This window comes from Melanostigma gelatinosum (genome assembly GCF_949748355.1).
Source record: "Melanostigma gelatinosum genome assembly, chromosome: 5".
NCBI lineage: Eukaryota > Metazoa > Chordata > Actinopteri > Perciformes > Zoarcidae > Melanostigma > Melanostigma gelatinosum.
In genome coordinates, this window is record NC_136638.1 from 4,720,557 (window position 1) to 4,734,328 (window position 13,772).

Below are 13,772 nucleotides of genomic sequence, written 5' to 3' on the forward strand. Positions count from 1 at the left end.
CAGGAGCACAGAGGGTGGTTTTGAAGAGAAAATTGTGACGATGACGAACACAACAGATTAGACATGTTGATCAGACATGTTGAGTGAGTGATGCAGGCAGCAGACAGGGGACTAGAGAAAGCAGGGTGAAGAAAATGTTACTCTGCAGGTGCTCTCCCATTAGTGATGTTTTGAAAGGTGATTGGCTGGCAGGTGAGTTAGTGATCTGAGATGTGCACCAGGCAGACATCAGATAGTTTTCCATTCAACCCAAACTTACCAGTCGTCTCCTCTCCTCTGATTAAAGAAGCATTTTAAAGTTAAAAAAAAAGTGTCAACAATGAATTCAGGTCTTTCTGTTGCTATCAAATTGTGACCCGTGTATAACTTTACTTTTTACTTACACTTCTCCAAGTCAACTACTGCCTTGACCAGCTCTTCATCCGAAGGCTCCTCAGACCTGGAGGAGGACAGAGCTGGTCTGAAGGGGTTGAAGTGGGAGGCTGTAATCACACGATGACAGAACATAACACAGTGAACACAGGAATTTCAATAAAGTTGAACAAACTGTATATAGTTTAGGCTGGACTTGCCTGGAAATGCAGGCTTAGTGGCCACCATCTTTTTAACATGGGCCTGCATTTCCACCGCAGACAGAGAACGCCGCCCAGAGACAAAGGCCGCAAGTGCTGAACCAAGAGGCCTATAATAAGAATAAATGACACACAGCAACATTAATGATGAGACAACATTACAAATACTAACATTCTTCAGGGAGGTCATCCAGGTACATCAAAGTCAGAGAGCTTTACAGTAAAAACACGTACTGTGATGCACTCTTAGCTCTCTGGCTTGCGGCCGAGACAGACGCTGTGCTGCTGCTGCTGGTGGTGGTGGTGGCGACAGCAGCCGTGGTGGTGGATGCAGCAGCAGCAGAAGCTCTCGTCCTCTGCCTGTCTCTGCTCCGGACGTAGTGGAAGGCTTTCTCCATCTGCGTACCCGGAGCTGGTGCCGTCCTTCGGAGGTAGTTGACAAATCTGTACGAATCAGACATTTGTCATATGATTCTATTAATCGATGGTCAGCACAGCAACTATATTATAATCCAAATGTTACAAAGATGTACCGGATCTTCTTGGTGTCCTCGGACTCGTACAGGCTCTGCAGGGTCTCAAATTTGAAGTCCCCAAAGCCAACAAGCGCCTGTCCCTCCTGACCGGGCTGGAGGGACTTTACGTACGTACGTTTTAAAAAAACAGTTCTCAGGAGGAACTAGCGGTGAATAAAAAGGCCTCAAAGTGTAACATTATCCAAGTCCAAATGTAATTAAACATAAACTCATGTTTATTCTGACAGCAAAAAAAGCTACAACGCTCCATATGAACAGTTCCAATAGCAGTGTGATACATTTTATATTGTTTCAGTCAAATATAGCACAGCTAACATTAGTTACCATCCATATATAAGTATATTAACATTTCAGATAGATATGGTGAAAACACACTAATACATCACACACTGAATGTCAGAGAAATCTGAGAATAAATGTGCAATCCACCCAAAACAGAAACAGATCACCACAACACAAATATGTGATTAATTGGTTACACCAGGGATGCATTTAGACTTATTTCCACATTGTTCACATTTGCGGTGCAGTTGCAGCTGCTGGTCCCTGGTGCACAGGGATTGAAATGAAGGCACTCCAACCTGGTATGTACACACGTACACCTAACACGATCACATATCTTCAGCTGTTGAACATCACCTCCTTTTACCAACTTCAGCCCTCACAGATTTGAAGGAGAGCATGTTTGCCTGTACGTGGTCGTGTCCTCAGCCGGATCCCGAGGAACTGTGTGCCTTCACCGACACGTATGGTTCTCTCAGATTGCTCCTGTCTTTTCAGGTACAACCCACTGGGATCCTTTACTACAATCACTGACAGCCTCAGCATTGTTTTCATCTCACTAAGTAACTAAGTGAGTGAATATCATCTCCGTCTATATCTCTGCACTGTACAGATGAAAGAGGCAAGACTTTTCATTCCAGAGTGGTGCGCTCGCATAGAGTCGTTCCTACACTCGTTCAGCTCGGCTAACGCAAGGGTAGGAGAGGTTTTCACAATATCTTTCCACCATATGTTTTGCATTTTTAAATTGGCAGCAATCATTTTACTGCCCTTCTTTTTCACAGATCAAAATCCACTTTAAATTAAAATTCAGTCAGCAGAGCGTCCAGCGAGACTTTAGGTATGAATGCAGGCAACGCCTAAGCTTTCTTTTTTGTCGCTTTGGTAAATTCCCCTCTTGTTAGATGACATAACTTTATTTTCATCTATTAATGCAACGAAAACAAATACCGGTACACAGGTCTGTCCACTGTTTATAGAGAGTGACTCGCTCTCTCTCTTTCGGGTTTAAAGGCCTCCAGAGTGCGTGAAGAAAGGATGCTGGTATCATGGAGGACACCCGGTCCTTGGCGGCAGGTTGCCGCTCAGTATCCCACCTGAAGCCATGGACCACGGCCTGTTTGGGGAGCTCAGCATCCAGCTGGTCACTGTCCTGAGCCCTTGTGTGCTTCAGTACCCCAATCTGGCAACACAACTCACTGACATACAAATATCCTTTGCTGATTTCATCATAAGTCTGTTTGTGATTTTCACAGACACAGAAGAATCTACAGTATAAAGGGGGCCGAGCTATGGTGGCGGCCTCATGATTGCGTTCCTGCTCGATGACGTAGTTCAGCTGTCTTCATCGGACCATGACTTCCAGTGCACAAGGGGACAGTTTGTGGCGTGAAAGCAGGGAAATAAACAAAAGAGTATCTTGGGGTCTTGTTCACGAGTCAGGGTAAGGGTCGAGTTAGTTTTGCGAGTTTATGCTCGAGATAAAAAAGCCTGCTTATTTTCTTACCTCAGCACAGCGGGCCAATTGCGGCATGAAGTCGGTGTGATTGTCGGTTTGGGAGAGTTACAAAAATAATCAGACACAGTTCCCCTTCCGTTGGTCGAGCTACGTTCCAACCAAGTACTAAGCTTTAGGTAATGACCAGAACATTGAAATCTGACATCTGGGGGGAACTCAGACTTGAACCGCTGCTCATACGTTTCGACTCAGTCGAGGTGTTTCGGGCCTCTGATTTCCATTCACAGGCCCTTCCACCCTTCTCCAGAACCTCCCTGCTCATCTGGACTGTCAGGAACTGGGCCTGCATGGCCTTCACTGCTCCTCCTCCAAAGGTAGACAACACCCACTGATGGGAACAACACGTACCGATACTGATGACCAGTTTACATTTCATGTAATTTGCTAGAGGAACTGTAAACAGGGACAATATGTCCTGGACAGTTAATCCTGTCTTGTAAAGTGATCTGAAACACTTGATGAGGATTGAGTTGGAGACTAATTTCAACCACCTGCGTTTATTTGTTAGAGAATGAACACACAGCCCTGACCCAAAGCTGCATATAAAAACTTTATTGGATCACAAAAGGCCCATGAGTTGAATCATATGAAACCAGAAAGAACAATGGACGTAGAAAAAAGAACACACATACCACATAGTATCAAAACCCCTTAAAGTGACAGTACTAAGGCTCCAACACCGTCTGCTAATCTGGGCTCCAGAAGCGAAATGATTGTCACAGAATGTTATACAAACAAGTCTGCTGGGAATTATGTCCACATGCAACCAATCTGCTCTATCACGTTTATTGTGAACAGTTGGTTCTGATGCAAGAAGTAGTTCTGCATTCAAATCACAAAAGCATTCTCACAGCAGAGATTTAGTGTTGGGAAAGAGTTTACAACGTGTTTGAGTTGAAACTGAGGGCTCGGGTTTCTATCCTGTCTTAAACTAGACATCTGTATTTACATTTAACTTTGACCATGGTCCCTTACCGAAGCGGGTTTAGTGGCTAATGTCGATGTCTAATGTCTGAAACATTACATTTCCTCCCAAATACTTTTTATAAGTTCTGGCACATGAATATTCCTCAGAAAGGTTTTATTCTATGCCGTGTGTTAGAAATCTGAATGAAGCTGACCGTGTTTGAGACACTTTCTGTAGAACTAAGCTTAATCATCACTAAATAGTCTTTGTGTCACTTGTAAAATTTGGGCGATTTCTCAGAAACTGCCCTTGCATAATAAGTGTTTTGTGTCCTTGTAGATTACACAATGACTCAGAAGCCAAAGCACAGGTCTACATTAATCACAAGTAGTTTAGTCATTCACAGGACATGATATAAACTAGAAAGGGCCCCATGATACAGTCTGGTCTGGTCTTTGGGGATACATTTTGAGGTCATAATTGTTGTTACTTTACACCCAAGAAAATATTTTGTAAACATCTGTTGACTCATTCAACGTTGGTGAACTCAAGTTTTAGAACGAAAGTTGTAAAGCTAAATGTTGGAGCAATTATTTGCCCAACCCAAAAGGTGCGTCTTCCATTGCCACAACGTTGCGTACATGTTGTGATTGTTAACCCTCTGTTGTACCAGTGTAGACTTGTCGTTTTATCTGTTTAAAGTGAATATCGTCACTAATAATCATCTGTTCCTTTAATTTCCTATTCATTTTTTACTTTCCAAAAATTGTTTTAACATTCTCCGCAGATCCAGTGCACAGGGGTGGCACTGTGTACACCGTAGAGCAAGAAAACTGTGAGGATCCAGAGCAAGAATCAGGTCTTCCCCCAATGCAGCAGAGTCTCCTGCTTTACCTCTTCCTGCAGCACAGTGACCCCTTCACCTACCAGCTCTCTGATATGATGGGTGAGAGACGGCTGCAAGTATAATCCCAAAACGCTGCATTGAAGTTGGTCTTCCTTACTTCTTTGTCTGTGTCTGTGATCCTCCCGCAGCCACAGAGGTGCTGATAGAGCACCACCTGGAGGATATTCTGAACAACAACAGGCAGGCAGTCACAACAGCCCTGCAGACCGAGCTGAGGAACTCACTGAAACCCCAAAATCACAGGAAAAAGGCAAGCCTGACACACACTATAACTTCCAGAGAGGCAATCATTCCTTTAATAATGGATTTATTTATTGTTATTATTGAACAATTTTATATAATGGTGTGTATTACCTCAACAATTATCCAGAAAAATGGGTCAAAAACATTTTAATGATCAGTTTATTGTTGAAAGATGTCAGACATGTGTAGGTTTCAGCTTCTCAAATCTTAGAAGTTACTGCTTTCATCACTAAAAATGATAATATCTTTGGGTTTGTTGGTCAACATATTTAAATTCAAAGATGTCAGCTTTGGGACATTGTGATGGTTGTTTTTTTATTACAGTTTTTCTCGATTGCTAAGACACATTTCTTGAAACGGTCACCCATTCTCTCAAAACTGTAAACACAAAACCTCATCTTCAAGCACTATTTACAAAACCTCTGAATCCTCTTGCAAAATGAAACTTTCGCCTCAAAACAGTTTTACCTGTGCTCAAAATCAAACACTGCTCTCAAATCACAAACAAAGTGATCAAAATAATATACACCATCAAGCAGTCAGTAAACAATACACCAATAAATAGAAAGCACATTGTTCAAAACATATAGTTCTCAGGGAGAAGTCGATTTTTAATCTCAAAACAAATTGCATATGAACGAAAACATGTTCTATTACAGTCGCTCAAAATTGATCAGAAATGACAACTGTTCTTTGCTCTTTGCAATTTATTTTGTTCTTCCTCCTCCTTGTACCCCTATTTTTACAGTACTGTACCCTGCAGCTCACAAACGTGTCCTTTGTCTCTGTGATACTGTAATTCTTGTTCTTTGTTGATATGAACCTGCAGCCAGTCAAAATCTATTGAGCAGTCAGTGCTGTTACTGTAACAAATAGAAAGCACCATGTTCAAGGCCATACAATTTGTTTACGTATTGTACATTATACAGCCTACAATGCACTGTAGGCCTACTACAGTATACAATACTACAGTGAAAGGGACAAAAATCAAAGGAGTCAACATGTCATCAATGTGCTTCTTCTTGTCTTTGGGCTGGGTCAGGCCAGAGCACTTCGTCGACATCACCTTCAACCACCTGTTTGCGCTCTAAACTGGCTTATATTGGTTGTGTCACATCATTTGATACAAGTGAAATCCATTTTGAGTGATTGTGTTTAATCAATGACATGTGTTCTCTATTTGTATTTGATTGTTGCCACTTGTGTTTACCAGTATGGATGACATGTGCATTAGAGTGCAGAATGTGTTTTGAGACTGAGAATGTGTTTAGAGTTTTGCTGAAAAGTCAAAGTGAGATCTGCAAATTGTGTTTTACCATGTGACATAGTTTAAGGTATTGACAACATACTGCACAATTAGCTAAATGAGTTCAGGCAACTGAGAATTTTGTTCAGCCAATGGGTTTTAGTGTTTTAGCAATTGAGAAAAACTGTATTTTCTGACATTTTAAAGATCAAATTAAATCAATCAATAAATGAATTAAAATGGGTTATTGATTTGGGCCGTAATATTATATGTTTGGGTTTTAAGGATCAAGAGAAGCTGCGTTCAGCTGCTGAGGTGATTCTCAGTTCAGCCGTCAGTATTGTGAGCTGCAGCAGTAACATGGACTTCAGAAACGCTTGTCTGAACAGCATGAAGGTTTGAAAACAATTATTTTGAATATGCATTTTGCATAAATTTATAGTCAATTCTAAAATATAAGTTATTCACTTCCACAACTCATATTTTAGAAAGAAGCCACTGGTATAGATGTAATTAGATGATGTGCTACACTGTTAATACCCTTGTTACATACAGGGATGTACATGCATGTGTGTTGATAGTGTGACAGAAGTCAGATGTGCATCCATAATGTTTGTGTTTGTCAGGTGCATGACACTCACGAATTGTCAGCCTCCCTCTGTGACTCACTGAGGAGGGTGACATCATGGAAATTCACTCCCAGGAGCGGCTGCTATTCAGCTCAGGTGAGTGGGATGTTTGTTGTTGACTGATACCAACCAATTACTACAGCAGCACTTCAGTGGTTTCAGACATGTGATTTTAAATCCACCATCTAACGCTACATGTTTACTTTCACAGATGGAAGAACATCCTGACAGTGATGAGCCCACCAGAACAGAAATCTGAGAAATCTATTGTTTGTTCTGGCTGAAGGCTGTGGAAGCAGCTTTCACTGAAATTAATATTTTTAGCAATTAAATGTGTGCTAGTAGTGAGTGTCGTAAATGTGGTGGTGATAAAAAATAGCTATTTAACAACTAATTAGAAAACAAAATGCATTATTATAGTTTGTTTGTATCACCAGATGTTCTTTTTAAACACAGTTCCTAAAGAGATTTACATTGAACTGAATTTCTGATCTGAGATGCTTTTTTTTAAATATAATTTTGTACCCCGAATTAAACATATAGTACAATAACAAATTACATTTAATACAATGTAGTTCAGTGTATACATTATTGAGACTGTAAGGTTGCGTCATATAGTGCTGTAGTTCACGCTGTTGTTTGTGTCTGTAAAACAAGTTAAGCTTGGATAACCAGACTGGTTAAACAGTGAAATGTGTCGACAGGCCTGAGGGTTGAAACTAAAACAGACACTCTCGTGCTGACCACTAGACGGCGTTAGAGGCTTTTATTTTTGTGACGATGCTGACTTCCGCTTGTTATTGTTTTTGAAAGTGACGTATGTTCCGGCCGCCAACACCGGCAGCAGCTCTTTTTCGCGGCAAAATGAAATGAGCGTCTGCTGATTTATTCCGCCAACTAACGTGTAACGTTAGGTAGTTAAACAGTATTTATATATACAGACGTTGGAGCGTCTGACGTGTTATCCTCTCCACAGTTAACTTACACAATCTGGTAACGATACAGCACTAAACAATGGCGCTAGTAACCGGAGAAAGCCTCAAATCAGAGCTGGAAATGTTCGACATATGCTGCCAAGATGACTCCGTCCTCGATAAGAGTAAGTAGATAACAAATGCTGATTTTGTACATTTCGAGGAAACATTTGGGACAAAAGTAGCTTTAGCCATTAAGTGCAACGTACCCCAACGACCACTCAAGTAGTCAACAAGGTGTTACGTCACGCGACTGCACTGCTACCTTTTGTATTACGTCATATACTGTATGTCTCGTTACATTACGTCATGTTTGTTTTTAGTGTTTGAGGGTACTTAGTTGTGCTCATTATTACATGGGTGCTCATGCCTTGCTCATTGGTGTCTCTCAGAGCCTAACCTTGATTGGGATGGCAGGTGGACAAATCTGCCACCTTTACATCACACTGATGTTATGTAGTGTATAAACCTTCTGAATTTATTTAAGGTGCATCATCTCAGCGGTGTATAAAAGTAATTCATTAGTGTAATTTGAATGTGCTCAAGTCGGAGTGATAATGCTCACTTAGCTCTGCTGTAATAACCCTCCAAAGTTCACTTGACATGTTAGTTGTGTTGCCTCTGTGTACTGTATTTGCAGTCCTCTATGTCTTGTTACGTCTCCCTTTTGTTTACTTTCTCTCCTTCCCTTCGCTCATACGTCCTCAGTGGTGGAGCAGTGTATCTGTAACAGGATACAGGCCGATGAGATGGTGCTGGAGTGGGTGGCCTACAGCACCACAAAAAATGGACTAAAACTCACCGCGGACACTCTGGAGCTATTTGATCATGAGGTACCGGTGTGACTGATATCGTTGCTTTGAACTTCTATGTCGACACACCTGTCCTCACTGTCAGACATTTATTTTATTCACAATGAGTTTTTCTTTGAAGGTGTTAAACAAGAAGAGTAAATCCAAAAAAAGCTTCAGAAAAGAAGAAGCTCATAACAGAACCAGAGACATCCTCTTACTGCAGGACTTGTATCCTTTACAGTGAACTCTTCATGACCGTCCAGCAGCTTCTCTTTCTGTGTTTTATCTGTTGTCTATCATGGTTGTGTGGTATTGCGATTGTGTCGCAATCCTTGACATTGCTTGTTCAGACTCAAAGTTGAGGAAGAGGAGGAGAACCTCCTGGATGCGTACTCTACTCCTGCGAAGGTAAGCTGTCACCTTTGACTTCAGACAGTGATTGTGACAGTGATATACATTTTCTAAGCGAAGTCGTCGTGACTCACTTGCGTGCTCGACGCTGACTGTGTGTTCGTGTGTAGGGTTCTCAGAAACGAGCACTGACAACTCCTGAACACCCTCAGTCAAAAAGAAGTGCAGCTCTGCTGTCCAGCCCGAGCCTGCTGCTGTCTCCGGCTAGCTTCTCCCCCAGGTACTCAGCACCAACACAGAACGACAGTCAGATCTTTGCAAGTCTTTAGACCGTTCTGGAAATGCAGACAACAATAGGCTGAAGGAAACTTTTAGTTCTTTGGACAGTAGTCCCAGGCACTCAAATTACGAGGAACATGGTGGCAACACAGCTAACGTTGTGATCCGACTCTTCCCTTCTCTCTTTGGCAGTGCGACACCCTCGCAGAAGTACAGCCAGCGAGGAGCCAAAGGGGAGGTGGTGGTTTCTTTCGGGGTCGTGCAGGGCACCCGCTGGGCCGGCAGAAAGACTCAGGGCGACGGCGTCCAGCTGGAGCTCCTGGAAGGGCCCGAAGACTCGCTCCGCTGCAGCTACAAGTACATGTTCCAGAGGCTGCGCGATGTTCGAAATGGTGAGAGACCAAAAAAAAAAACGGAAAGAGCCTGCAAATTCATAAAAGTACTTTGGACCAAGAGTCCTTTATTTTATGTCTTGAACAACACTGACCCTGTACACCCTGGTTCACATGAGTACACCTTGTTTGAAGTTAAAGATTTGTGCGTCTGTTTTCTCCACAGTGTTGACGGAGAAGATAGAGGAGCTTGGCGATGGCCTCCGGTCTCACTTCAACATCGAAGAGTTTGCCCCCATCTCTCTGCCCGCTCAGGTACAACGGTGATACTGCTGTGAAAAACCTCTAAAATCATAGACGCCTTAAGCCTGTGACTTTCACTAGTATTGGAAACATCATAGCTTATTGTAATAATTAGATATTTTACTCACAAAGTTGTATTGCTAGCTAGGTAACTGTTTTACTTGTTAAAAGACGTGAGAGCTTGTTCGTGCTAAACTTTGCACATTTGAATCCACTGTTAGTCACGATATGTTTATCCCTGCAGGCCTAACTTGCTCATTTTGTCTAGTTATTTCTGGGAAAGCGTCATCGTGTGCTCCACATTTGTTGTTTCAGCTCTCCTAAACTAGATACACTTTATTAAATGAATTCATATAATTAAGTATTTCCTGACCGCTCGGTTTGTCGTGTTTTCTGTCTCTAGGACAGCATCACCGTGTCGGGTCAGGTCTGCTGCGACAGTAACGGCAAACTGAACGCACACTCGGTTCTGTTGGAGGTGGGGCCGGAGCAAGGCGGTCAGCAAGTACCCGTTGACCTATCGGAGCTTAAAGAGTACTCGCTGTTTCCTGGTCAGGTGAGCAGAAGGACACTTCTCGTCTTGGCAGACCCACCTGATGGGTCTGCTTTAAAAGTATTTTTAACTGTGTTAAGAAGTCACTTGACGAGAGTGCAGTATTGATGAGCACGGTGGTCCCTCCTTTACCTGTGCACTGAGGTGTGTGCAGCAGGTTACGCGGCCACCAAGAGTAACAGAGCATGCCAAGGACCTGGGCAGGAGAGTCACCCAGCGTCTGACCGAGAACTCTGACAACCGATCTACAACTCCCACATGAGAAGAAAAACCCACCGGCCTGCAGTGTATGAAACTCTGTTCTCTCTCCTCAGGTGGTGGCGTTGGAGGGAATGAACACAACAGGAAGAAAACTGATGGCTTCCAAACTATATGAGGTCAGCTACAAGTTAACAAGTTGTGTTGGCACAGAAAGAGAGATTTACTTGAAATATTGCTTCGAAATCTAAATTATGATTATTATTAAATTATTATTATCTCAACTTTTAGAGCGGTTTGTGTGTCTTCTGTTGATAGTCTTCTCTTTCTTTTTTAGGGAGTCCCTCTTCCTTTCTACTCTTCTGAGGTGAAAATGGAGATGGATGAAGGTAAGGGATGATAATCACTTTTCTGTAATAATAAGAGTTTATTTGTTAAGCTTTCAACCACAATACAAAGGATGAGCAGTCCGCTTGTGTCCCTTTCATGTACTTTGCATACACACTTGTCATATCATGCGATTGCAGAGCCGATGAATGTTCTGGTGGCGTGTGGACCCTACACTCCCTCTGACAGCCTCACCTTCGACCCTCTGCTGGACCTAATCAATGTCATTGTCAAGGATCGTCCTGACGTCTGCCTGCTGGTATCGTTACTTGTTTATTTAGCTGTTTCAAAATCGTTTGTTCTTCCACAAGTGAATGCATGTCTTGGGAGATGCACAGAATGCTCGTATCTTTTCTAATCCTCCCTTCACTTCTCCAGCTGGGCCCGTTTGTGGACTCCAAACATGAACAAATTGAGGTGCGTTTAACAGCGGACACTTCATGTGTTTATCCTAGAAAACCCTCCGCTGCAACAGCTAATGTTTAGCATTTTAAAACAATCTCGTTTAAACGTCCTCATCCGAAGTCGATGCATGGCGAAGTGAATTCCTTTTGTTCAACATATTCATTTCTTGTGTCCAGCTGTTTACATTTAATTGGTTGGTCCTGACTTGACGTGACCATCTTTATTCCCACCTGTTTGTGAAATAGAAAGCTCAGGTGACCGAGACGTTTGAGGCCATTTTCTCAAGATGTATTGAAAGCATTGTGGATGGCACCAAAAGGTATGTCTCACATCTCCCTAAGCATGATGAGGCTATTTAAACTCCTGAAGTTCCTTGAAGATTTTCATTATGCCATCTTTTTTTTTAAAATAATGTGCCCCAATGAGAAACCTTAACCTAATGACAGCTCGTATGTTCTTTGCCCAGTGTTGGCTGCCGCCTGGTGTTTGTGCCCTCCCAAAGAGACATCCACCATCACTTCATCTACCCACAGCCTCCCTTCACCCTGCCGAACCTCGGCAAGGACCAGGCCCAGGTCAGACACACAAAGACCCGACTCCATAAACTAAATAAAAGTTTATAATTTACTGATGAGGACATGCAACGGGCGTGTGAGCAATCCCGGAAAGCCAAATTGTAATAGTATGGCTTTGATTCGGGGAGTGGCTGGTCTTACTTTCAGGCTTGTTATTGACTAGATTCAAGCAGAAGAGGAAACTGTTCAGCCTAACCGAGTGTTTCTCTTCATACTCTGCAGCGCGTCACCATGGTCCCTGACCCCTGCACCCTGCTAATCGATGGAGTCACCTTGGGCTTGACGTCCACTGACATCCTGTTCCACATGGGCGCAGAGGAGATCAGCTGGTGAGGAAGATTTCTAACTTTCACAGAGCTTCACTCAGCACTGGAGCTCAGTTGGAGATGCATTTGAGAGGAAAATGTGTCGATGAACTTGATGTTTAATATTCACATGAACAAACCTCTCAGACACACTTTTCACTTTGACTTTTCCATGGGAGTTCACTCAAATACCAGCATAATATTAAATAGATATTTAAATTAATGGCATCACTACAATGTTGTGTTTCAGCGGCACTGGATCGGACCGATTTTCTCGCATACTGAAACACATGCTGACCCAGAGAAGGTAGAGTCCTAAAAACGTTCACTTGCTCTCTCTGTTCTGAGGAGAATCCTCCAACATTAATGACATGTTTGTGTTTCCCCTTCTAGTTACTACCCGCTGTACCCGCCCGTGGAGGAGGTGAACATGGATTACGAGAAGTTTCAGAGCTTCGGTCAAATGCCGCTGACCCCTGACGTCCTCATCATTCCCTCCGAGCTGCGCTACTTTGTAAAGGTGCAGAACTGCTGTTAAAAGATGTGCTTTTTATTTTCTGATGATTTGACACATGCTTTATTTTAACACCTCATCTCCACTTGTCCCCAGGATGTGGTCGGCTGCGTGTGCGTCAATCCCGGACGGCTGACCAAAGGCCAGGTGGGCGGGACCTACGGCAGGTTGCTCATTCAGCGCAGCGCTGCGCCCGAAGACGGGAGGAGAGAGAGCCCCTGTTTGGCTGCTCAGGTGGTGAAAATCTGAATCTTCAAGGAGATTAAGACTCTGAATGCTTGTTGACTTAACCAGGACCAGTTTGCGAGCAGCTTTGAACGCTGTTCTCTCCAGGCACCCTGATGTAAAATATGTTTAAAGAAACAGTTCACTGTTTTGTCCATTGGTCTATTTTTACTTGACAAACATGTCTGTTTGGTGCTGTCATTACTGGGGTGGAATATCAGTCTCTCAGGCACAACGGTAATAACAATCTTTCAATAAATTATTCTTTATTGTTTTTTTTTAATACTATTTTCTTGCAACTACCTTAGTGTTTGTCTCAGCATCGTATCTCTTTCAAAGGCTTTGAGTAGAGGAGGAAAAAAACAGCTTAAAAGGCATATTTATGTGGCAGTTTAATGTAGTTTAGGAATGGATATGAAATAATTATACATTTAGATATCAATCTCTTATCAAATATCAGAAAACAAAACATTACTGTTACAGACCTCCTTTTTCACAAGTTTTTAATGTACTGTTTCTGATGTAACACTAATTTCTGAGGTACGTATATTTCCTTTGTTCTCTGAATTTGGCAGTTGAGACGAATGCATTTAACCATAAAAGTGGTCAAACTCCTCAGAGTCACTTGGCTGATCAGACTTTGTTGATTTATCCGGCGCCACTTGAAAAATCTCCACGTTGTCACAAATTGCTGGAAAAGAAATTACAGATCAACATCTTTAAAAACAAGTTGTTT

General features: G+C 42.5%; 2 protein-coding genes across 2 annotated transcripts; both read left to right on the top strand.

The window, feature by feature from the left end:
• Window positions 1–1,660: 1,660 nt before the first annotated feature.
• LOC306777580 (type 2 DNA topoisomerase 6 subunit B-like) lies at window positions 1,661–7,291 on the top strand. Its single transcript, XM_079268742.1, has 11 exons — window positions 1,661–1,692; window positions 1,767–1,888; window positions 1,974–2,087; window positions 2,176–2,231; window positions 2,405–2,576; window positions 3,157–3,223; window positions 4,604–4,762; window positions 4,852–4,973; window positions 6,498–6,608; window positions 6,824–6,937; window positions 7,053–7,291. The coding sequence occupies exons 1-11, from the start codon at window positions 1,674–1,676 to the stop codon at window positions 7,098–7,100; spliced, it is 1,104 nt and encodes a 367-aa protein (XP_079124868.1). The 5' UTR covers window positions 1,661–1,673; the 3' UTR covers window positions 7,101–7,291.
• Window positions 7,292–7,674: 383 nt separating this feature from the next.
• pola2 (polymerase (DNA directed), alpha 2) lies at window positions 7,675–13,310 on the top strand. Its single transcript, XM_079268249.1, has 18 exons — window positions 7,675–7,940; window positions 8,524–8,648; window positions 8,749–8,837; window positions 8,960–9,017; window positions 9,131–9,240; window positions 9,432–9,631; window positions 9,798–9,886; window positions 10,278–10,430; window positions 10,742–10,804; window positions 10,963–11,014; window positions 11,153–11,271; window positions 11,391–11,429; window positions 11,663–11,736; window positions 11,884–11,992; window positions 12,215–12,321; window positions 12,548–12,604; window positions 12,691–12,817; window positions 12,908–13,310. The coding sequence occupies exons 1-18, from the start codon at window positions 7,856–7,858 to the stop codon at window positions 13,058–13,060; spliced, it is 1,809 nt and encodes a 602-aa protein (XP_079124375.1). The 5' UTR covers window positions 7,675–7,855; the 3' UTR covers window positions 13,061–13,310.
• Window positions 13,311–13,772: the final 462 nt, after the last annotated feature.